The sequence below is a fragment of the Gopherus evgoodei genome, chromosome 7, assembly GCF_007399415.2.
Source record: "Gopherus evgoodei ecotype Sinaloan lineage chromosome 7, rGopEvg1_v1.p, whole genome shotgun sequence".
Lineage (NCBI taxonomy): Eukaryota > Metazoa > Chordata > Testudines > Testudinidae > Gopherus > Gopherus evgoodei.
The window spans coordinates 102,912,783-102,938,313 of record NC_044328.1 but is presented as its reverse complement, the minus strand read 5'-3'; the positions used below and the strand labels follow the sequence as shown (position 1 = coordinate 102,938,313).

At 43.9% G+C, this 25,531-nt stretch overlaps 1 protein-coding gene across 8 annotated transcripts in view; it reads right to left on the bottom strand.

Annotated features, from left to right (window-relative positions):
• The window catches only part of CACNA1D (calcium voltage-gated channel subunit alpha1 D), a 331,172-nt gene that overhangs the window by 185,674 nt on the left and 119,967 nt on the right, over nucleotides 1-25,531 (bottom strand). For 7 of the 8 annotated variants that reach the window (XM_030570212.1, XM_030570214.1, XM_030570209.1 and 4 more), the window contains exons 5-7: nucleotides 20,402-20,544; nucleotides 18,674-18,826; nucleotides 17,262-17,458 (exon numbers count right to left, since the gene is read on the bottom strand). In XM_030570212.1, coding sequence (XP_030426072.1) covers nucleotides 17,262-17,458; nucleotides 18,674-18,826; nucleotides 20,402-20,544 — 493 coding nt within the window. Of the gene's footprint in view, nucleotides 1-961; nucleotides 969-5,404; nucleotides 5,409-17,261; nucleotides 17,459-18,673; nucleotides 18,827-20,401; nucleotides 20,545-25,531 lie in introns of those variants that run through there. The other variant, XM_030570216.1, reaches the window with a different exon arrangement.

Below are 25,531 nucleotides of genomic sequence, written 5' to 3'. Positions count from 1 at the left end.
CAGGTTCCCATCCACTTTTGCTACTAATTCTTCCCTGTTTGTGAGCAGCAGGTCAAGAAGAGCTCTGCCCCTAGTTGGTTCCTCCAGCACTTGCACCAGGAAATTGTCCCCTACACTTTACAAAAACTTCCTGGAATGTCTGTGCACTGCTGTATTACTCTCCCAGCAAATATTGGGGTGATTGAAGTTCCCCCAAGAGAACCAGGGCTTGTGATCTAGTAACTTCTGTTAATTGCTGAAGAAAGCCTCGTTCACCTCATCTCCTTGGTCTGGTGGTCTATAGCAGACTCCCACCACGACATCACCCATGTTGCTCACACTTCTAAACTGAATCCACAGACTCGCAGGTTCTTCTGCAGTTTCATACTGGAGCTCTGAGCAGTCATACTGTTCTCTTGCATACAATGCAACTCCCCACCTTTTCTGCCCTGCCTGTCCTTCCTGAATAGTTTATATCCATCCATGACAGTACTCCAGTCACGTGAGTTATCCCACTCAGTCTCCGTTACTCCAATCACATCATAATTCCTTGACTGTGCCAGGACTTCCAGTTTTCCCTGCCTGTTTCCCAGGCTTCTTGCATTTGTGTATAGACACTTAAGATAACTCGCTGATTGTCTTGCTTTCTCAACATGAGGCAAAAGTCCTCCCCTCTTGCACTCTCCTACTCATGCTTCCTCTTGGTATTCCACTTCCCCACTTACCTTAATCTTTAGACCTCTCAAAACTAAGCCCAGATTTTACAATTTGAAATTCATAACCATTGTTAGCAATCTATTTGTTAGCTATTGTTAGCAATCTATAAAGAAGTGCATAAATTAGCCATCTATATATTTATTCGTTCAAGCTAAACCTCTTCTTTTTATAATCATAATTTTAAAATCTTGGAATAAAGACTCAGAGTAAATTAGTATGTGGAATCTTACTGTTCTTAAATGCATTTTAGATACTTCTCTAGTACCCAGTATCTATGTGTTGTAGGTGATGACTCATTGTTAGGTTAGTGTATTTGCCCAGGCAAATAAAACATTTTAAGGTTATTTCTCCAAGGAAAGCCTGGATGTTAAATGTGGTTGTTTGAAAACAAAATGAGATTCTCCCATTTCTAAATAGCCAGCATAAGATCCCATTGTAACTTACAGCCAGAGGCCTACCCTGGTGGCAGATCAGAACTAAACCACCATGATGGGAGCTCTGGGAAGTCCTTACACATGGTTTTCTCTTACATCAAGAAAATGAACTAGTGAGTGGTGCCTCATATGCTGGGTAATTCAGTGAGGGCACCTCAAATTGGGGTATCCTGCACTACCCAAGTGTCCTGAGATTGATGAATCTTTGCCCTTTACCAACTAATTTGGTTTCAAGATGTTAAGATAGGGTTAATACTATTTCCTGTGGTTTGGATCTATCCGTCTGATGAAGTGCGTGTTTCCCAGTGTATTTCACACATGAAATTTGTAAAGTATACGAAAAGGTTTGGTCATCTAAATCAATGTGCTCAACAAAACTGTCTATTTATAATTAGTAAAGTGAATGAGCAATAGTGCGAAAGATGGGTCCATCTAACGGTGCTCAATAATAAAGACTTATAATACAGAGAATAATAATACCAAGTATGATACTAAGTACATAATATCTTTTGAAACAATCTGTTTTGATAGCTAATTCTGCTATTTTTTTTTTTTTTTTTTTTAGTGTTTTCTGAAAGACATGGATTCAAATATGGTATAATGGTCTACCATATAATGGATTGAAAAACAGTATGTGACTGGTATCTTAATTTACATAGAAGCTGTAAATCAAACAAAAATACCATATGCAGGTCTGAACTCCATCCAATAAGTTGTGTTATCACCTTAAGAGATTTGGGTTGCTTAAGAAAGACTTATAAACTAAACAGATACATTGGAGCATAAGCTTTCGTGGGTGAATACCCACTTCGCCAGACGCATGTAGTGGAAATTTCCACTACATGCATCTGATGAGGTGGGTATTCACCCACAAAAGTTTATGCTCCAATACATCTGTTAGTCTATAAGGTGCCACAGGACTGTCACTTTTTACAGATCCAGACTAACATGGCTACCCCCTGATACTTTAAGAAAGACTGTTCAAGTTATTGATCAGTCTCTCATTTGTTTCTTCCAGTAAAGGTTTTGGAGTAAAGTATAGTAATTCAACCGCAGGACCTTTTAGCAGATATCTGGAGTCTGATTTATTTCTAATCTAGTTTCCATCCATTTTATTTAAACTTTTGGGGGGCAAAATGCTCTTCTGAAGATTTACAGTGATAGATAAACCTGAGATAGTAGAAATGAGCTCAGAATAAATCATCTTCAATTCCTGGATGAGTTCATGGGAATTGGTATCCTCCTGCAAGTAGTTTAAAAGCATCGCTCTCCATGTGGACTCTGTCTTACACTGTTCTTTTGAAACTATTACATTAAATCACCATCCCTCAGGGCTCTATATTCTAGACTTTTTAATATTATATGTTCCCATTTTACAGTACTATTTGCAGGCCTGTGTTTATCATATTTATGCAGATCTCTACCCTTCTCTCTGTTCCTGAAGTTTCTAATGAGCTGGTACAGCAATCTATTTCTAGACTCTTTGCAATCTTTCCTTGGATGTTTCTTAGCTTTTTGGATCTAACTAAAAAAAAGGTTTTAATTAGCCCAAATCAACATCTGAAATCTTTTACTGTACTCTCAGATTAAATTAGGTTCCACTGATTAATTCTCAAGAATAAAAACCCAACATGCTATCTCTGGTTCTTAAATGTCATCTATGAAGCATGTTAATACTGTCATCCAAAATTCCTATCAGTCTATATGTAGCCAGAGATCCTGTGCTAGATTTCCAGCTGCCTAAGTCATCAAGGGCTGGAAGCATTGTGCACACAGCACAGTCAACCCCTCTGGGGGAAGAAGGGCTTCGCTTCACTTGAGCATTTCCCTTGGATGACCCAGGAGTGTTGTTCACTGACACTAGGGGAGCAGTGTCATGCAATGCTTAGCAAGTAGAAGGCAAGTGAAAGAAGCAATTAGGGGATTCTGTAGGGTATCCCAGCAAAAAAAATCTGGCATTTTCTGGGGAATATTTTTAGTCTATGGCCCATACTTACTCAAACGGCTCTGAAGACTCTCATGTGTGCTTTGGTCTTCTTCAGACTGTAGGCTGCAATTCATTGTTGACTAGTATTTGTTTGGGTTCTGTAATGTGTCTTCCATTTCTGTAGAGTCAGGAAGCTAAATTCCTAATAATGACTAATGTCTTACTTTATCTCTCCAGCTCTAGATGCTCTCTACAAGTTTCTGGCTTATCAATATACTGACTTCAAATTTTTAATATTTGATTGTTTACAAGACTGTATGTTTTTCACCAAGATATCTCTTGTCTGTGTCTCCAGCTGAGCTTCCTGCTCTGTCTTGATAATACTTTAGTTGTGGGCTGAATCATTTTGTGTATGGCCCACTGGTGTATTTTGTACTTCACCTGTGGTATTTTTTGTGAATTAGATCTGCAGAATGTCTGGCTGCCTGTCAGAATAAGATCTAGGCTTACTTTTTGGTTGTTCTTTCAACTAATTTATAAACATTTTTATTAAGTTTTTGATTAGCTGCTCTCTGTGATTCTTGCACTAAGAACACTATATAAAATGAAATGAGTATTTGATTATCTGGTTGGTTTTCTGAATGTTTGATTGACAGGCTGAACAACCAACAGACTGACCTGTTTTATTATTGTAGTGATTCTCTTTGAAGCATTAATTGTGTCTTGTGTCCAGTTGTATTTAAGCAGGAGTTATAGCCATTATCTAAAATCTTCATTCTATTAGTAAAAGAATTAACGACTGCATTATGTTTTTCTATGCACAAGAAGGAAAGATTTCCTTGTGCTTGTAAAAAGCTAATAAGAATATGATGGCTTGTGTTATCTGTTATGAGAGTAAATTTAGAGAGGTATGGATGCTGTTTGGAGACTTTGTAAGTAAACAATATTAGGGTTTTTCACCCTTAGATAAAGGTATGTTACTCTCAGTAACATTAATAGGAGGGACATGTTTACAAGGGATGTTCAAAAAGTTCAATATACCGCTAAAGTTTCACTGCATTCAGACAATGTTATAGAAATGATCATTTCAGTTAGAAAACTCTAAGATCATAGAATCATAGAATATTAGGGTTAGAAGAGACCTCTGGAGGTCACCTAGTCCAATTTCCTGCTCAAAGCAGGACCGACACCAACTAAATTATCCCAGGCAGGGATTTGTCAAGCCGGGCCTTAAAAACCTGTAAGGATGGCGATTCCATCACCTCCCTAGGTAGCCCATTCCAGTGTTTCACCGCCCTCCTAGTGAAATAGTGTTTCCCAATATCCAACCGAGATCGCCACCACTGCAACTCGAGACCATTGCTTATTGTTCTGTCATCTGCCACCATTGAGAACAGCCTAGCTCCATCCTCTTTGGAACATCCCTTCAGATAGTTGAAGGCTGGTAACAAATCCCCCCTCACTCTTCTCTTCTGCAGACTAAATAACCCCAGTTCCCTCAGCCTCTCCTCGTAACTCATGTGCCCCAGCCCACTAATTATTTTTGTTGCCTTCCGCTGTACTCTCTCCAATTTGTCCACATCCCGTCTGTAGCAGGGGGACCAAAATTGGACACAATACTCCACGTGTGGCTCACTAGTGCCGAACAGAGGGGAATAATCACTTCCCTCAACTGCTGGCAATGTTCCTACTAATGCAGCCATTGGCTTTCTTGTTACAATGAGTTAGTGTTGCAGGTAAAGCTTAATATTTGAGACAGATAACAGGTTGCCGAGTGCACACTCCTTTTGGTACATTTTGTTAAAAGTACAGGAATTATGACCGGGTGATGTTTCTTTCTCATATTGGAATATGTTACTATTACAGTATTGGTGTTAAATGATATAATTTTAAAATGTTAATATGTTAAGTAAAGGATCACTGGGACACCTGCAGATAACATCTCCAGCTACCCAATACAAAAGGCTTGGAAATACCTCAGATTACATGGAATATTTCAATGAGAGAATTTAAGACTCCTAACATGCATCCTTGATACGGTGTGTTATACAGGGGTCCCCATTAAAATCAGCATTTGCCAGTTGGCAGCCAGGCGTATCTGAGATACCACTGTTTTTCCTTACACTTATGGCTTGTCTTCGCTGCAATGTTAGCTCAAGGTATAACTCAAGCTTTGCCCCTAATCCAGCTCCTGTCCACTCATAAAATCTCTAGCTCAAGTTAAATGATGTTTAAACCTGAGCTAGCTGGCCCATCAGGAGGTGTGGGGTGAAGTCTAAGCACTGTTGCCACTCAAGATAGCAATGCAATGGGGAGCCAGCTACAGGCTACAAATTTGATTTAGCACAACTCATCAGATGCTAATCACTCTGCTAATCCAGTCCCTGGGTGCTGCTATCAAATTACTTTGTGTGGCTGAGGGTTGTTTTACAGTATGGCCACTGACACTCAAACTATGTGAGCTAGCATATAGTAACTCAAATACAGTAATTCAAGTTAACTGTTGCAGTGAAAAAAAACAGCTATGATATCAAGGGCAAATTATGGCTTTTTAATGACAGGCACCATAATTTATTATATGTACTCGTATATCAAATGAAACGGCTGAAAATAAATTGCAAATTATAATGCATCGTTACTTTATAAATTAAGCATTGGCCATAAATTTTATATAAACCTAGATAGTTTTATTTGATTTTCAAGGATATAAAAGCACATCTAGGGCCAGATTTTCAGTGAAAAGTCTGCATTTGCAAAATCCAAGTTCAGCTTTCTGAACGCTTGAGTGTTTGCTAAAGCAAACAGGAAACATGGCAAAGAAAGTGGACATGCTCAACTTTAGGACTGATTCAAAGCATTAAGAACCAGTGTGTATGACACCTGCCATCCTGTCTGACAAAAAAGACCTCCAGAGCTGAAAGCATAAATTTCTACAGACTGAACTAAAGTGCAAGGCTCTACAGCTGGGACTGTCACAGATTCACATTCTCTGTTTATCAAACATATAACATAACACGCACTGACCAGTGGGTTACATGTATATGCACAACTTAGAATTAGATAAATCTACAGGCATGGGTTCACACACACACACACACACACACACACTAACCTGATTTTCAGAAATCACAGGCAACTTTGTGAGTAGCAGGACCCATATGAGTCAACAGTAATTGAATGGTGCTCAGCACCTACTAGGACTAGGCCTGAATTCAACTCTGGATGTGTACAAGAGAATATTATTATTCAAACTTGGATCATTTCGCAGTGGAGTTCACTGTCATTATCCAGGTTATCGTAAGCAGTATTAATGAATGTTTTTGGAAGCTGTCATTTTCTGCTGACAGAACATAAAAACATGAAAACATAAGAATGGCCATACTGGCTCAGACCAATCGTCCATCTAGCTCAGTATCCTGTATGCCAATGCCAACAGTAGCCAATGCCAGAGGCTTCAGAGGGAATGAACAGAACAGGGTAATTATAGAGTGATTCATCCTGTTGTCCAGTCCCAGAGCATGGAATTGCATCTCTGATTATCCTATCCTCCGGGAACATATCTAATTCCTTTTTAAACCCAATTATGCTTTTGGCCTTCACAGCATCCCCTAGCAATGAGTTCCACAGGTTGACTGGGCATTGTGTGAAGTATTTCCTTATGTTTGTTTTAAACATGCTCCCTATTAATTTTACTGGGTGGCCACTGGTTCTTGTGTTATGTGTATAACACTTCCTTATTCACTTCTTCAAACCAGTCATGATTTTATAGATCTCTATCGTATCCCCCTTAGTCATCCCTCCTCTAAGCTGAACAGTCCCAGCATTTTTAATCTCTCCTCATTTTTGTTGCCATTTTTTGTACTTTTCCCAATTATAATATATATTTTCAAAGCTGGGGCATCCAGAACTGCACGCAGTACTCAAGGTGTGGGCATACTATGGATTTATATAGTGGCACTATGATATTTTGTCTTGTTATCTCTCTTTTTCCTAATGGTTCCTAACACTCTGTTAGGTTTTTTGACTGCTTCTGCACATTGAACAGATGTTTTCAGAGAACTATTTGCAATGACTCCAAAGTCTCCACCTTGCATCATAACAGTTACTTCAGACTCCATCATTTTGTATGTATAGTTGGGATTATGTTTTCCAATGTGCATTACTTTGCATTTATCAACATTAAATTTCATCTGCCATTTTGTTGCCCAGTTCTGTGAAACCCCTTTATAACTCTTTGCAGTCAGTTTGGACTTAACTATCTTGAGTAATTTTGTATCAGCTGCAAATTTTGCCATCTCACTGTTTATCTCTTTTTCCAGATCATTTATGAATACGTTGAACAGCACTGGTCCCAGTACAGATCTGCTATTTACCTCTCTCCATTGTGAAAACTCAACATATATTCTTATCCTTGTCTCCTATCTTTTAATCAGATACAAGAGGACCTTCCCCTTATCCCATGACTCCTTACTTTGCTAAGAGCCATTGGTGAGGGATGTCATCAAAGGTTTTCTGGAAGTCCAAGTACACTACATCCACTGGATCACCCTTGTCCGCATGCTTGTTGACACCCTTAAAGAATTCTAATACTGTGCATTGTGAGCCATGATTTCCCTTTACAAAAGCTGTGTTGAATCTTCACTCATAGTGTGTTCATCTATCTATCTGATATTCTGTTCTGTACTGAAGTTTCAACCCATTTGCCTGGTACTGAAAAGACGGTTACTCACCTTTGTAACTGTTGTTCTTCGAGATGTGTTGCTCATATCCATTCCAGTTAGGTGTACGCGCCGCGCGTGCACATTCGTCGGAAAACTTTTACCCTAGCAACTCAGTGGGCCGGCAGGTCGCCCCCTAGAGTGGCGCCACCATGGCGCTCCATATATACTCCTGCCGGCCCACCCGCTCCTCAGTTCCTTCTTGCCGGCTACTCCGACAGTGGGGAAGGAGGGCGGGTGCGGAATGGATATGAGCAACACATCTCGAAGAACAACAGTTACAAAGGTGAGTAACCGTCTTTTCTTCTTCGAGTGATTGCTCATATCCATTCCAGTTAGGTGAATCCCAAGCCTTACAAAGGCGGTGGGGTCGGAGTGAAATGTGGCAGAATAAAACTGCTGAGCCAGAGGCTACAGCCTCTCTTGACTGCCGAACCAGGGCATACTGCGAAGCAAAGGTAAGGACCGAGGACCAATGGAGCTTCGCGACAGATCTCGTGGGTAGAAACACGAGCCAGCAAGGCGGCAGATGAAGCCTGAGCCCTGGTAGAATGCACGGTGATGTGGCTTGGGGAAATATGAGCCAAATCATAACAAGTGGGGATGTCCGCCATCACCCAAGATGAGATCCTCTGAGAGGAAAACAAGCAAGCCCTCCCTTTGGCCCGCTACCGGGGCAGAGCTGGGAAATACTTAGGCACCTTAGGAAATACTCCACAGATGTCCAAGGAGTGCAACGGTTATGCCCATTGCGTTGAGCTGTGGGTAACATGAAAGGCCAAAACACCTTAGGGAGGAAAGCCGGGTGCGGTCATAACTGCACCTTGTCTTTGTGGAACCTTCGTAAGAGCTCTGATCTCAGAGACCCGTCTGGCCAAGACTAGGTTGAGGTCCCAGGGCGGGGCCGGGCGGCGCACCCGAGGGTGCAAGCGCTCCAAGCCCTTGAGGGACCTCGAACCCATAGAGCGTGGGACACTGAACGTCCATCTTAGCCTGCTGGAAGGTAGGGATGGCTGCTGAGAGTATCCTCAGCGATGATACCGCCAGATCCTGCCGCTGAAGGCCAGAGGCAGGCCAATAGAGGGGATCGAGACCTCAGCAGGAGCAAGATCGAGCGTACTGCAGCTGTAAAGGAAACGCTTCCACCTGGCCCGGTACGTTGACCAGGTGGAAGGCTGCCTGTCACCCCGACTCAGGTACGCAGGAGCCACCGTGAGGCGAAGAGGCTGCAGGTCCGAGTGACGAAGCCTGTCATTGCCCTGAGTGATGAGATCTGGGCTGACAGGCCGAGCAATGTGGTATGTCAGTGCTGCCTGGACCACTCTGGAGTGATCATGATGATGCGCGCTCTGCCCCTGCGGAGTTTGAGCAGGTCCCAACGAACCAGTGGGAACAGTGGGAAGGCATAATGCAGTTGGCCTTTCCACGACATCAGGAATGCGTCCAAGATCGATTCCGAGGAGAGACCTTGGAAGGAGCAGAACACCTGGCATGTCCTGCGCTCGCGGTGAGCGAACAGGTCTGTGTGAGGAACCATCTCCACTTCCGGAAAGCGGGACGCCTCACATGGGGCAGAGTGATCACTCGTAAGACAGGAAAGACCTGCTGAGTCAAAGAGTTAAGACGTTCCGAACGCCTGGGAGAAAGGACGTCGCCAGCTCCATCGAGTGGGTCATGCAAAAGACCCGGAAATGGATGGCCTCCTGACAAAAAAGGGGGGAGGACTAAGTCCCCCCTGAATACTTATGAAGCACCTGGCCATTGTGTTGGCTGTAAACACCGAGATACAACGGCCTCGCAGCTGCCGCTGGAACCCCTGGCATGCCAGGCGGACTACTCTCATTTTTGGGGCATTAATAAGGAATGCCAGCTCCCTAGAAGACCGAAGGCCTTAAGCTCGGAGGTGACCATGAGCACTCGAGCAGAGAGATGATGCGTCCGCCGTCAGGGGCAGTGAGGGCTGGGGCGGATGAAACCGCATCCCTGTCCACACCAAGGAGGGAGTTAGCCACCACTCTAGGGAGCCTAAGGCGTTCGAGGGAATGGTGACTACCATGACCATTGGCTCCCTGTCCAAGCGGTACGCCGAGGTGGGCCGGACTTGGAGAGGACGGAGGCGGAGCTTGGCGTGTTTGGTTACAAACTTGCGGGCAACCATGGACCCAGGAGACTGAGACAAGAACGAGCTGAGGTCGTTGGGAAAGCCTTCAGACCTCAGATGATTGTTGCCATCGCCTAAAACCGCAGTTGTGATAAGTAGGCTCCGGCTAGGTAGGAGACCAGGATAGCCCCTAGGAAGCCCAACCTCTGCGTGGGAACCAGAGTGGATTGCTCTATAGTAATCATATTGTGTCTCAGAGTCTCCTCGGATAAGCGAATCGTCCAGATACGGAAAAACGCATATCCGACATCAGCGACGGTAGGCGGCGACTATGGCCGTAAACCGGGAGTATTCACCGCTGGCTATAAAGCGGAGGCATCTCCCATGCGGAGGGAAGATGGCATAGCGAAAGTACGCGTCCTTCATATCCAGGGCGGCATAGTAGCCCCCAGGAGGCAAGGATGGAATAATGGTTCCCAGGGATACCATGCAGAACCTCAACCTTATCCCAAACCGGTTGAGTCCATGCAGGATCAGGGAGGTCTGAGACCTGTGTTCGAGTGGGGAACTAGGGCATAACGGGAGTAAAACCCCTTGCCCCTTTCGTCCGCTGAAGGGGGACAGGGCTAGCAATTTAAAGGTGGTACCTATGCTCCATCGTGCGCAGGACCCAGCGATCTAAAAGTAACTGGGGCCATGCCAGGAGAAAGCGGGAACGGGATCCCGTCCTGCGACTGGTACACCGCCCTCCGGCGAACCTTGGGAGGTCCGTCTTTGGTCCCAGTGGTAATTGCGAGGGACCTTGACTTTGGCTTTTTAGGGGGCCTGACGTTTGTCCGCGACCACCTTGGCCTTGCCGTTTTCCAGAGTTCTGCCTCTGGCTAGGCACAGAGTATGGCGGCTGGGGCCATAAAGGCCTGCGTTTGGTCGCTGGCGTATACATGCTGAGACGCATTAGGACCCTATTGTCCAGCAGGCTTCGCAGTCTGGGGCTGTCTCTGCCGCGAAGATGCCTTTACCAACAAAGGGTAAATTCTTTCCCCCGTCCTCCAAGACGGCAGCGAACTCCAGGTGGGAGTTTTGAGTGAGAAACTCCTTCACCCAGGTGCTATAATTATCGCAGCTAAGCAAGGCTTGTTGCTTTGCTACCCAGAGCTGCAGGGCCCCTGCAGAGTACACCTTGCATTTGCCAAGGCTCTTTCTGCTACGGGGCTGGCGCCCGCTGGCCATCATATCAGGATCGTGGTCCTGAGCATAAAATCTGCGCATATGGGATGACACGGATGCGTGTCTGGACGGCCATGGAGGTACTAAAAGAAGGCACGGGCCGAGTCTCTGACTCACTCGGACCTTGCCCAACTCGGCACCGGGGACCGGCATCGGGAGGCGTATCGGTACCTGGAACGAGATCCAGACCCGCAACCAGAACGGTGTCGGGAGGTCGACCGAGATCTCGAGGCTCGGAGAAGGGCTACAGGAGTCAAGGTACCTGCCCCGGTGCCAGATGTCGGAACGGTGCCGATAGCGGGTCGGCGAACGGGATACCGACCGGTGCAGCGAGTGTGACCAGTACCGAGGAAAACAGCACCGGGACTGCCAGTGGTGTCCGGCGTGCCGACAGGACTTGGAGTGTCTGCGGGACCGTGATCATGAACGGTGCCGCTCTGCTGTACTGACAGGGGACAGTCCCCTGAAGAGACTGTATTACCCGTACCGGCGGTGCCCGGGTCAGGCAGCACTGACTCTGTCATGGCACTGAGAGCCCTCGCCGTTGGTAACATCTCCGGCGTGAAGGAAACAGCAGGCTCAACCACAGTGCGTACTGGGGAGCTGTCCGGCACCAGATTCGACGGCCCTCGTGGGACCGGGATGCACGGTACCGAGGTCATTAGAGCTTCGGTAGGTGCCGGTGCCGGGCGAACCGAGTTAGATAAGCTGTCTGGCTGCAGTGCCGTCAGCACTGAAGCAGCGGGAGTAATACGCTCAACCACGGCGCGTGCCGGGGAGCCGTCGGGCACCGGATTCGATAGCCCTTGTGGGACTGGAATCGACGGTGCCGATGTTGTCGGTGCCTCAGAAGCTTCGGTGCCGGGCAATCCGACTTAGACTAGCCCTCTGGCTGCGGTGCCGTTGGCAGGGAAGCAGCCGGAGCAGGAGCTCAACCACGGCGCGTGCCGGGGAGCCATCAGGCACCGGATTCTACGGCCCTTGCGGGACCGGGATCGACGGTGCCGACGTCATCGGTGCCGTAGCAGGTGTCGGTGCCGGGCGCTCCGACTTAGGCTAGCCCTCTGGCTGCGGTGCCGTTGGCACGGAAGCAGCCGGAGCCTTAGCTCGACCACGGCGCGTGCCGGGGAGCCGGCGGGCACCGGATCCTACGGCCCTTGCGGGACCGGGGCTCGACGGTGCCGACGCCATCGGTGCCGCAGCAGGTGTCGGCGCCGGGCGAACCGACGTAGACGAGCTGTCTGGCTGCGGTGCCGTTGGCACGGAAGCAGCAGGAGCAGTAGCTCAACCACGGCGCGTGCCGGGGAGCCGTCAGGCACCGGATTCTACGGCCCTTGTGGGACCGGGATCGACGGAGCCGACGTCATCGGTGCCGCAGCAGGTGCCGGTGCCGGGCAATCCGACTTAGACGAGCCCTCTGGCTGCGGTGCCGCTGGCACGGAAGCAGCAGGAGCAATACGCTCAACCACGGCGCGTGCCGGGGAGCCGGCGGGCACCGGATTCTACGGCCCTTGTGGGACCGGGATCGACGGTGACGACGTCATCGGTGCCGTAGCAGGTGTCGGCGCCGGGCGATCCGACTTAGACGAGCTCTCTGGCTGCGGTGCCGCTGGCACGGAAGCAGCAGGAGCAATACGCTCAACCACGGCGCGTGCCGGGGAGCCGTCAGGCACCGGATTCTACGGCCCTTGTGGGACCGGGATCGACGGTGATGACGTCATCGGTGCCGTAGCAGGTGTCGGCGCCGGGCGATCTGACTTAGACGAGCTCTCTGGCTGCGGTGCCGCTGGCACGGAAGTAGCAGGAGCAATACGCTCAACCACGGCGCGTGCCGGGGAGCCATCAGGCACCGGATTCTACGGCCCTCGTGGGACCGGGATCGACGGTGCCGACGTCGTCGGTGCCGGGCGAGTCATCTTAGACGAGCTGTCTAGCTGTGGTGCAGCTGGCACAGAAGCAGCAGGAGCAGTAAGCTCTACCACGGCGCGAGCCGGGGAGCTGCCAGGCACCGGAATCCATGGTCCTGGGGGACTGGAATCGACAGAGCCGAAGTCATCGGTGCCTCTGCAGGTGACGGTGCCGGATAACGCAACTTAGGCGAGCTCTCTGGCTGCGATGCAGGTGGCACGGAAGTAGCGGGAGCAGGGGGCTCAACCACGGCGCGTGCCGGGGAGCCGCCAGGCACCAGCAGGAATCGTAGACTCTCTCGACCTCGGAAGAAGGGAGCGGTGCCGAGTCGACATCGGTGCCGGCGACGGTCGGTGCCGAAAGGCCTTGGTGGTACCGGCGGGGTCCGGTGCCGAGGAGGCGCTTCTGCCCGCCGCTTGAACATCGCTCGGCGCCCAAGGTGGAGGGGTAAGTGAAAGTCCCGCACCTTTTTGTTCTTGGCTTAAAAGCCTTGCAAATGGGGCACTTATCTGTCAAGTGCGATTCCCTGAGGCACTTGAAACAGGAGTCATGTAGATCTCTCTTCGGCCGCGGCTTCTGGCAAGCCGGGCCCCTTTGAAAACCCGGTGAGCCATGCATGGCTCCGGCACTGGGCTCATGGAAGGGGCTACTTCCTGAACCCCGCTAACTAAACTAACCATGTTAGCAAAGAAAACACGTATAACCATACAAATATATATATAAAAGTGTTATAACTACATAATTATATACGAGAAAACGAGTAGCTAGGGAAGTGGAGGTCAGCTAAGCCGCGCTCCACTGTTCCAACGACCGACACGGGCGGTAAGAAGGAACTGAGGAGCGGGTGGGCCGGCAGGAGTATATATGGAGCGCCATGGTGGCGCCACTCTAGGGGGCGACCTGCCGGCCCACTGAGTTGCTAGGGTAAAAGTTTTCCGACGAATGTGCACGCGCGGCGCGTACACCTAACTGGAATGGATATGAACAATCACTCGAAGAAGAAGTTAGGCTTACTAGCCTGTAATTGACAGGATCACTTCTGGGACTGTTTAGCTATCTGACTGTCAAAACCACATTCAGTAGTTCTGCAATTTCATACTTGAGTTCCTTCAGAACTCTTGATGAATACTGTCGGGTCCTGGTGACTTATTATTGTTTGATTTATCAATTTGTTCCAAAACTTCTTCTACACCTCATTTAACAATATACATCAGGATGCAAAACATTGCACGTACGCCCTCCAACCCATCTTACACTTGCCCACAAGGTACCCCTATGTAGGTACTTTTACTGGTCACACAGTAAACAAATGAAAACTAGGAATGTGTGCAGATTCTAATATTTGTACTGTATTTGTGTTTCTACTTGCTGCAGTATTTTTAGTACCTCAGTGGTCACATTTAGAAAGGATCTGTTCTATTGTCCCCATCAATAGCTTCCTAAGACTATAAAAAACCCACAATAACATAAACACAAGTTAAAATACAGAGATAATGGGGTTTCTCTGGGTTCTCTGAACCTTATTCAAAACTAATATTTATGCTTTCTTGACTGCACAAGACTTTTACACTTTTATTCATCATTATTACTAAAAGTTTTTCACTTATTAGCTAATAGCAGATGAACCTGCCACAGCTTCATCATAGGTAAAACCAAATTGAGAAAAGGGACATTCTTCCATCCTGGCAAAGAGATGGCAGTTTGGCAGTCAAAGGTGTATTGTGTCTTCAGAGAGAGAGGACCAAGAACCAATTTTATTTAAATGATGCCTTCAAAACAAATTAAGAGCAAAATATTTGGTATATTTTACAAGGTATATTTTATGATTCTTTGTGTTTCTGGTCAATAACCTCAGTGTCTTTTGCAATGAAATGAAAATTGACAACTATGTAGCGCAAATAGTCTCCATGTGGAAAAACTGTATACCTAAATAGCCTGTGTTTGATGATTCAAGGGTATACTGCAAGGCCCATCTGTTTTTTTAATGTTTAGGAAGGATGGAGTTTTATGATGGTGGTCTTGTTTCTATAAGGGGGGTTTTAATTTTTTTATGCATCGGATGAACCAATTAGGTGATTAATTATTAAAGGAAAAAAGTCAGCTTAATTTATTTATTTTATTATGTATGAAATATATATTTTAAAATGTATTATATCTCCTAGAGCTTTTCGGATAAGTTATCTTTGTATATATTGAAAGAAATAATAAATAATAGGTCGATAACTACCAAAATGTGGGTATGCTCTGGCTTCCAAAAATTGAAAAAGCATTTGTTCTCTACTGCACCCCTCCTCTGCTCTGACTTCACTTTTATGGGGCATGGAAGATTTGGTTTTTTTCCATCATAAATACAAATGACATAAACACATGCACAAACTGAACATTCATAAAGTCTCCTGAGACAATTAGAAAAAGATAAGGAGAGCAAGCAAGCAAGCGAGACAGTGAGAAAGAGAAAGCAAGAACAAGTGCATGTTCTGATTGTTCCAAGAAACCAGCACCAAATTACAGAAAAGGAAAAATATACCTTATATGAGTAACACTTATGTCATAAGTGTCTGATCTGGACCCAAGCCTGCATTTTAAGTGTGCTAGTAAGTGCAGAACTGGGCTCTCTTTCAGAGCTCTAACAGTATTTTCTGGTAAGCAAAGTTCAATATTTTGCCAAGTTTGTATCTTGTAATCTTACAGATTGTTGGTTTGCCAATTTAATTATTTTGTAATTGTGATATCATCTTAAGAAATGTCTGTCTAGCTAGGCACCCCCGTGTATCACGTTGGATTAAATGCCAGGGCTACATGTGCTGATGTGGTACTGTATTTCATTTTTAGCTACAATATGCTTCATCTTGATTTGCAGCAAATGACCCCAGGCTACATACACTGGGATAATACCATACCCTTTACTGCCTTATTTCACAGAAGAATTTTGATATTAGCAAATAATCTCACGTGGCCACACTCAGCTACAAAGCAATCTAAACTGTGGGCTACTCTGAGCAACAGACCCACAGACTCACTCCTAGGTTGCAGTTCCAGTAACAAAAAAAATTCAGATTTGTTTAGCAACTTCCCCCCATTTTAACATCATTTTGTTCAGAATTTTTTTAATCTTTTTTTTGCTTCATCAGTCCTTTAAAATCTAAATGTTTTATCTTCATTTACTTCATTGATTTTGTAAACACTTACTACTGAGCAGAGTGATTACTATGAAAAGTCCCATTGACTTTAAGCAGGAAGTTTGGTCTTGTGGTTAATACATTAGACTAGAACTCTGGCACAGACTTCCTGTATGACCTTGCACAAGTCATTTAGGGTCAGATTTTTAGAGGTACTGAGGGGCCTAAATACGCAGATAACTGCTTAATTCCCCTTGACTGCAATGGGAGTTAGGCTCTTCTGCAAATCCCATTAGGTATATATTTGCATATTTAGATGTCTAAATACCTTTAAAAATCCGTGCCTTAATCGCTCTGTGCCTTAGTTTCCCATCTGTAAAATGGGAATGAAAATATCTCCTGTCTCCTTCTGATTGTCCATTTATACCGTAAGAACTTTGCAGTAGGGTCTGCTTCTCACTATGCCCCTGTGTAGTGCTGGATACAATGGGACCCTAACCTTAGCTGTGGTCTCTAAGTGCTACTTGTAATGCCAAAAAATAAGTACTGTGCTTAGTAATACAAAAGTGTTTTCAGGATTGGTTCCTATGCAGTAGTGATGGCCTTTGATATATATTTTTGTTGTTTCTATGGAGACATACTTGGGATGGAACCTTTCTTGAAGCATGATAGTCAAGGCTTGGTATGTCTGAAAAAATGGTTTGTAGGCCCCAAGGCAAATGAAGACAGTTGAGAGCTTGCTTGGGTCTAATTTTCTATAATACTATGAAGATGCAAAAAGAGAGAGCTTTTAAACAAAATCAGAAAAGACCTACTTAAAAACTATAGGCTTCCAAAAGAATGCTAGTCCAAGGGACAGAAATATAAGATTAAATTTATCCAAATAGAATAAGCTTAAAAAAACCAGCAGTGCAGAAATCTGCTTCTGGAAGGGCTTTTTAGCCTGAGGAATCCAGTGAGATGCTATGACTGGAAGAAGAGTGCAGCTGTGCTCCTTTGCAGCAGAACTATCTTGCCCAGATTCCTTGTTCACAGTGTTGTTAAACATAGCTAGTTTCTCATCTGCATACTAAAGCTTGTTTTAAGAGTAAGCAAAGTTCAGAGATTTCTATTTCCCACCAAGCTACTTACCCAGTACAACACATCAGTCCATCCTTCCATGGTTATGCACTGGAACACAGTTAACATCGCAAAGGCAAAATTGTCAAAGTTGGTTATGCCTCCATTTGGTCCGACCCAGCCGCCCCTACATTCAGTGCCATTTATGGCACACTGACGTCCATTCCCTGAGAATGCACAAGGTGCTGGATCATCTTCAACTAATATATCTGAAATTGACCAAAAACATTTCAGAATTCTGCATTCTCAACATATTTGTGAAATATCTTGCTTGTGAGGAGAAACTCCAACACTGATGGACTACAGACAGCATTACTTGGAGAGATTATTCATTCAAGGCTTGATCCTGAAAGGTGCTGGGAGTCTAAGGGTAATGCAGGGCACTCATCTCTTAGGATCAAGTATACAGAGCTCTTCTTCTGATCTGGAAAAAGTAATCGGAGTGTCACAGTAAAACAGAAGGTAGGACAGATTGTTAATCACAAGGAGTTAACACTCTGTCCCACCCTGTATTTAGCTGTGACACCCTGATAACTTTTTCCAGACCTGAAAAAGAGGTCTGTGCAGGTAGAAAACTTGTCTCTTTCATCAGCAGAAGTTGGCCCATTAAAAGGTATAATCTCACCCACTTTATCTCTCTCATGTCTTGGAGCCAGCATGGCTACAACAGTGCAAATGAAATGAAGCACGATGCCAGCTGTAGGTAACACAATGAATTTTTCAGTCACTGAAGTTTACCTAACATATGCTTTCTTCTTGTTATTCTTTCTTCCTTTTTCCATCCCATATTAACAATTTCCTTCCTCTCAGCAGGTAAGCAGTCCCGGACTAGATCCTGCATTTAGTCTATTCCATTCCAGACCTCACTGGTGGAAATGTACCCTGCTTACAAAACTTCATTTCTCTAGTGATGATCTTTCACTCCTCCGAAGATGTCCCATACCAAATATTTTCACTGTATCATTTAAACCTACATCTGAATGTAGGAAGATTGGATTCCTCTATTACTAATCTCAGTGCTTGCTCCTATAATCATGCCGCCCAAAGTGCTGAAGCAGAGAGACAGCCAGCTTTCTGCCTCAGGAGGGAATGTCTGCTCCGTGATATGACTAGCTCTTCACTAGTCTGGGATTCGAAATCCAATTACTGTGTTCCCACTGTAGGCTGTCACTACATTACTGGGCTGACCCTTTGGCTACATTTCTTTTAAAAACAAGATTAGTTCATAGCAAGTATCAGGGCTCTATTGTTTAGTTAGCATTTTATAATTTAACATGCTTTTCCTACAATCATGCAACCTTATGGAAACGAAGATTTACAGTAGTTTTAACATCTAGGGCCTTATCATGCTCCCACTGAAGTCCTATTGACTTGAAAGGGAGTAGGATTGGTCCCTTATGTAAATTAATGGCTTAATTACTTACCTGAATCAACAAGAAAACATGATTTGTGCATTTTTCCAATAAAAAGTTCCAATCCTATAATAGCATAGATTATGATTACAAACAATACCAAAAGGGCAATATGGAGCAGGGGAACCATGGCTTTTATAATGGAGTTCAGGACAACTTGTAAACCTAAAAAAAAAGAAAGCACACACACAGTGAGTTAGACTTTCTACAGCATTAACTTTTCCTGACTATGAAATCTTTTGCAATGACACAATTAGAAACACATAGAAATGCCATCAATTTTAAAAGTGTGGTGAATCTATGGTTTCCACTGAACAAAACACACCAAAAACTTCCTGCACCAGCTCACAGCCAGAATTTTCAAGCTGCTCAGTTTCAAAAGTGAATGTCCAAGCACAGGCTGCTTTAAAAATTTTTAAAGCTTTGTATTCTGTTGCAAAATTCTAAGTGAACATCGTCTGTGTTCAGCTAGGCTAATGTAATAGAAAGCAATGCCTGAAAGGCAGCAACAAGAATCCATACTCCTCAGATAGTATGAATTCCACGTGGTGCTGGGATTTTACATCGCCTGAAGAATCTTGAAAAATCCTGTGCTCAGGCTGTCATCTTGCAATGAGCTCAGGGTAGGCAGGTGCAGGAAGGTCCATCTGAACAGAGCTCATTGCAGGATTAGGCCTTTAGTCTGGAAGGTTTACAGCGTTGTTAGAGAGCACTGCACCTGTATGGTAAAGATCTTTAAAACTGATACACCAAAAACAACTTTAAAATATAAACATACTTGGACACATTCATTTACCTTTCACATCATTTTTATAGTTTTTCCCTAAATGTCTATTGGTTAAATTCTGCACTGATAGCACTTCAAGCCTCAAGTGACTGGGGGTTGGCCCAGTATCAGTGAAGCAGAATATGGCTCGCTTGTATTTAAACAAAGGCTTTACACATCACAGCATACCCTTCCCCTCTACCTCCATTCTGCTTGATTCCCCACTGAAGTTATTTTCCTAAATCTGTGTCATCACAATCATTTCCATGGCAACACATTATGATGTAATAAACACAGCATTATTAATTTGCTGCTGGATCAAATGTGGGAAGCTGGGTTGAGAAACAGAGAGGCCTCTTTCAACTCAAAGCACCAATAATTAGTAATGCATGAAAGGGAAATAGAAATGATAATTAGAAAATTCAAGCATCTTTTATAAATAATTGCTCTATTTTTCAAGTCTCCTACTTTTGGAAATTGCTCTTTTATTCCCTGTGGTGTAAGCATCAGTAAATCCCATTAAGATCAACAGGAGCTATCTGCGTGCAGGCAGGGCAGAAAACGTTGTTTGCTTTGGCAGACCTGCATGTGGACAATTTTAGGAGCAGCTACACAGTATGTTTCCCGGGATCTGGGTATCAAAAATCTCAACTTTATTTTCTGATGCATTTGCTTTTGATGTTTAATTTACTTCATATAAAACTTCTAAAAGTTAAATGTATTCTTCTGTCTGGCTAGTGAACTGTGTAAGATGATCATACACTGAATGAGTTCACAATCCCTTATTCTATTTCAAACAGGATATCGTACATCGTGAAACACATTTTATCTACATAACCAGATAACGAAAGTCAACGTTACCCTGTCACTTTTATTCTACTCTCTAGAGCAAGAAGGTTAAATAATCTGAAAAGATAACACAATGGAATGGTTATTTTATTCACTCCAACAGAATTAAATAGAAAATAGCTTACTGGGCACTCCTGATACAAGCCGGAGAGGTCGCAACACACGAAAGGCTCTTAGGGCTTTGACATCAAAGCCACCTGGCTTGCCACCTGAGTGGCTACCTCCTTCTGTTTCTTTGGTTAATTGTTCCAAAATTACACTAAACAATCTACCAAATTAAAAAAAAAGAAAGGTCATTATCACCGTCCATTTACCAAGTAATCAAAAGTGTTAGGAAATTGCTTGAACTGAGAATAGTTCTGAAAATCTGTTCAGCTGTTGAAATGACATATACTTATATGTTAAATCATGATACGAGGGTTATGAAGTGCAAGAGCTCCTAATCCCCCAAGAGAGGGATGATCACACAGTGTTAATTTAGTGGATATTCTGCTAGTATATAGTCTCTGCCAGTTTTACACAGATGAAACTACTTTATCACGGCTTTTTGTTCAAACATTTCAGATTGTGAGGTTTGCAAAATCAGTCTTTCTGTTAGAACATTAAATAGATAATGACAAGAAACTCCCAGTTTTAAACGGTGTAGATTATATGAATTCCCTATGACACTACAGTTCAACATTCTAAACAGTCAGCAAAAGAAAAAAAACACAAAAATATTCTCCTTACAGTCAGACATTTCATAAAGTGTTTAACTGTCAGAAGCCATTTACTAAAATAGTGTCAGAATGGAAGTTCAGTAACCATAAAGATTAAAACTGAAGCAGATGGTTAAGGTCAGCGGTGGTCTCACATTTTGTTTCATTTTTGCATGCTATATTTCAATTTGCGTTGTGAAAACTTCCATGTTTTGCTAGATTTCAGGTCTGAGCCATGCAAGCCATAGTGAGCATCATCCAGTTTTCCACACAGAACTATCATGCAATGCCTGATCAGAACTCAGCCAAGCTCAGCAAAAATTTCAATAAACTTGGCCTGTATTTTAGGTTTATAAAATACACCTGAGAGCAGGAAAATGTTCTCTGGTTTTGAGTTTTGTCAGGAAAACTTCCCCAGTCTGTCCCATCATCTGTGGAGCTCCTAGATCCTGGGGTCATGATCTGATCCACTGAATTTACACAAATTAGAGACCCCCATACTTTAAGATATGGCAGAATGCAGACATTTAACAGTTTATGCCCTGATTCAGCAGGGTAATTAAATATGGGCCTAACTGTAAGCATGTGAGTAATCGCATTGATATTTATGTTCTTAAAGTTAGGCACATGCTTAAGCATGTTGCCGAAATCAGGGCCTGAGTGGGGGGAATGCTGTCAGGCACTCGGTTCATAAGTAATTCCTCAAATTAGAGGTCCACAGGTATAGTAAAATGCTGTGCAAGCTTCGTCCCTTGGGACCCGATTCTGGACTCTTTTCTCAGATAAAGCGCCCATTGAGAACAATGGAAATTTGGCCTGAAAAGAGAATGCAGGGCCAGGCACTAAACAAGTGTGTGGATTATTCCCTAAGCAATCCATAAACTGATTGATTTCAATGAGAGTTTTGACTGAGTCGGGACAGAGAAAAATGTGCAGGGATGGCTTTCAGTTCTGCCAGCATATATCACTCCTGTCAAATCCATCAAGCTATAAAGCCATCAAGCCCTTGATCTTCTTTAAAACACAACATTTACTATCCAATACTGTGTACTAAGGCGGTTTAATATTCTTTTAATTAAATGTCCAAATTATTTATGTTAGAAAACTGCCTTTTGTATATGCACCATAATTTCTTGTCTTATAGATGTGCATTTTGGAATGGATGTCATGATTTTGCCTTTGGAGCCACTACATTTTCTTCTGACAATGCATAGCAAGAGCATTTAATTTAATGTATCTAGTGCTGGACACCAGTGGCAGCTCCTTTGAAGCAATTAAAATGTAAATATGAAATTCCATAACAAATCCATTCAAAAGAATGATATCTAGAGATGATTCCATCTTTACAAAGGGTCAAATACAAAAATCAATTTTTCAGTAGGCTTCTCTTTTAAAGGTGCAAGTTAACCAAATAACTGGCCCTGTACTAGCTTATCATGTTCTGTAACTGATTATTTTAAAAGTAGAGTGCTTGGATAAGAGTGCTGCATTTCCTGTGAGCCACTGACCTGTTTTCTGAGCATTTCTTTTACTCTGTATGCTGGGTTGGATCTTTGACTACGTGGCTTGAACCTGGTACACCAAGCCTTCCTATTCTGAACTGGTGAAAGGGCAGGGACTTGGGTCATAGAATGAGGCTTTGAGTATCTGATGGGACACAATCCAATTCTTCTTATATACCGCGGATTCAGGGTTAGCATTTGATGTAATTAAACTTAGCCAGTTGTAGTTACTCTTTTATAAGTAAGTGGTAATTTTCTTGTTATCACATGATATTTTGGAGACAGAAAGCCAAATATAGAGGTGACATACCAGATGGTATGACACAGACCTCCCCTTACACTAATTTATCCTCCTTTACATTCACTTACACACACGTCACTCACAGAGATGTACGAGAATTTCTTGTAAGACACACCCATGCCCCCCAGTAACAAGGTTAGATGAGGTGTGCTAGTTTAGGGATTTGCTCAACTGCCCAGGGCTACAGTAATCACATAGCCACCAGATAAGGGACACAAAGGGGTACACTACTCCAAAGATTGCTTGGTCTGAGAGAGGAGCTCCCTTGTGTGAAGTCCGCAGCACCTGCCCATGAAGCACCCCACCACAGAAAGGCCTCACCAAGCACCATGTGCCCTGGGTCCAAACTGTTGAGGATCACTTGACCTGATGCACATCCTGATTACATGATGATTATCTATTATTTATATTACTGTAGAACCTAGGAGCCTTAGTCATGACCTCCTGCACATTGCAGGCCACAGAACCTTGCCCACCCATAACTTCTGGCTGAGTTACTGATATCCTCAAATCTTCATTTAAAGACTTCAAGGTATAGAGAATCCACCACTCACTCTAGTTCAAACCAGCAAGTGATCTGTGCTCCACACTGCAAAGGAAGGCAAAACAAAAAAAACCCCATAGGGTCTCTGCCAATCTGACTTGGGAGAAAATTCCTTCCCAACCCCAGATATGGTATTCAGTTAGACTTTGAATATGTGGGTGAGACCCACCAGCCAGAGACTTGGGAAAGAATTCTCTGTAGTAACTTCAGAGCCATCCCCATCTAGTATCCTATCTCCGGCAATTGGAGATAGTTGGTAAAAGCAGACTTTGATGGACCATATGCCATTGTTGGCAATCTCATCATGCCATTCCCTCCATAATCTTATCAAGCTCAGTCATATAACAAGTTAGGTTTTTTGCTCCCCACTATTCCCTTTGCAAAGCTGTTCCAGAGCTTCACTCCTCTGATGGTTAGAAATCTTCATCTAATGTCAAGCCTAAACTTATCCATGTGTTCTTGTGCCAACATCAGCCCTTAACTTAAATAACTCCTCTCCCTCCCTGGTGTTTATCCCTCTGATGTATTTATAGACAGCAATCATATTTCCTCTCAGCCTCTGTTTTGTTAGGCTAAGCTCTTTAAGGCTCTTTAGTAAGGTAGCTTCTTCATTCCTCCGATCATCCTAGTGGCCCTTCCTGTATCTGTTCCAGTTTGAATTCATCTTTCTTAAACATGGGAGAGCAGAATCTCACACACAGCATTCCAGATGAGGTCTCACCAGTGCCTTGTTTAATGGTAATAACACTTTCCTATCTTTACTGGAAATACTTCACCTGATGTACCACACAATTGCATTAGCCTTTTTCATGCCTGCACCACATTGGCTGCACCACAGTTATCCTCTGATCAACCAGTACTGCAGTCTCTCTCATCCTCTGTCACTTCTGACTGATACATCCCCAACTTATAGAAAAAAATCTGTGGGAGGTCCACCGGAACTGTCTGCCGCCCCCCCGGTGACCGGCAGAGGGCTCTCCGCGGCATGCCACCATGCTTGGGGCGGCGAAATGTCTAGAGCTGCCCCTGAATATAAGTATTATAATTTGCAATTCTCCAGTCACAGGATACAACCCCCAAGTTTACAGATTCATTAAAAATCCTTGCTATTGGCCTTGCAATTTCATGTGCAAGTTCCTTTAATATTCTTAGATGAGGATTATCTGGGCCCCCGGATTTGGTCTCATTAAGCTGTTTGAGTTGGCTTCCAGCTCAGATGTGGTAATTTCTATTTCCATATTCTTGTTCCCATTAGCCACCCTCCTACTGTCTGCAAGCTCCTCATTACTCTTATTAAAAACTGAGGCAAAGTATTTGATAAGATGTTTACCCACACCTACATTAACTTTAATCTCTACTCATCCTTAGTGTTCAGCAGTCCCCCTTCTTTCTTTGTTTTTATTTATATGGCTAAAGGAACTTTTACTGTTGCTCAATTTACTCTCACTTTAACCATGGCCCAGAATGTGCCAGGAGACTGGTACTATGACAATAATTTCAATAATTTTCATTATTTAAAAATATTTGAATATTGGGTATTTACATGTACACAAAACAACAGCAGATTTAGTAATTACAATTATTTCCTCAAAATCTTGGCCTTTCCCATTAAAACACATCATTTCCCTTCATTACCTCAATGATGTGAGTTAGAAACTCTCTCTCTCCCCCTGAAATTCCTGGCTCATTTCAGTTAAAGGCAAACTCTGAGTATCATTTAAACTATTTTTAAAAATGCATTATGAGACATTGCATGCCAAGGCTTTCTTTGCAAGTCAGCAGCAATATTTCAAGTGATGTTAAATGGCAGAGCATTTCACTATGATCTTTTTTTTTTTAACAGGATCTTCCCTATTGAAAAAATTCCTTATTTCAGTCTGATCAGAAAATATTTGCATATTTTGGGGAAAACAGAATATAGGCTATAAAATTAACTCTTTGATGCCTCAACATAGGATCTCCTAATGCAGCATGTAACACAAAGAGAATCAATGCTAACTGATAATATAAAACCTGCTGACACAACAAGGAACAGATGCTGCATAGCCCTTACACAGTTACACAATGACAATGAGGAGGGTGTAAGGAATTTCCACACACTTGTGGGCTAGGCAGAAGGGCAGTTCCTGCACAATGGGGTGTGCAGGAAATGCTCCCTCACTACTCCCCTTGGGGTTCACGGCACCCCACAGGGGACAGGAAGGGCTGAA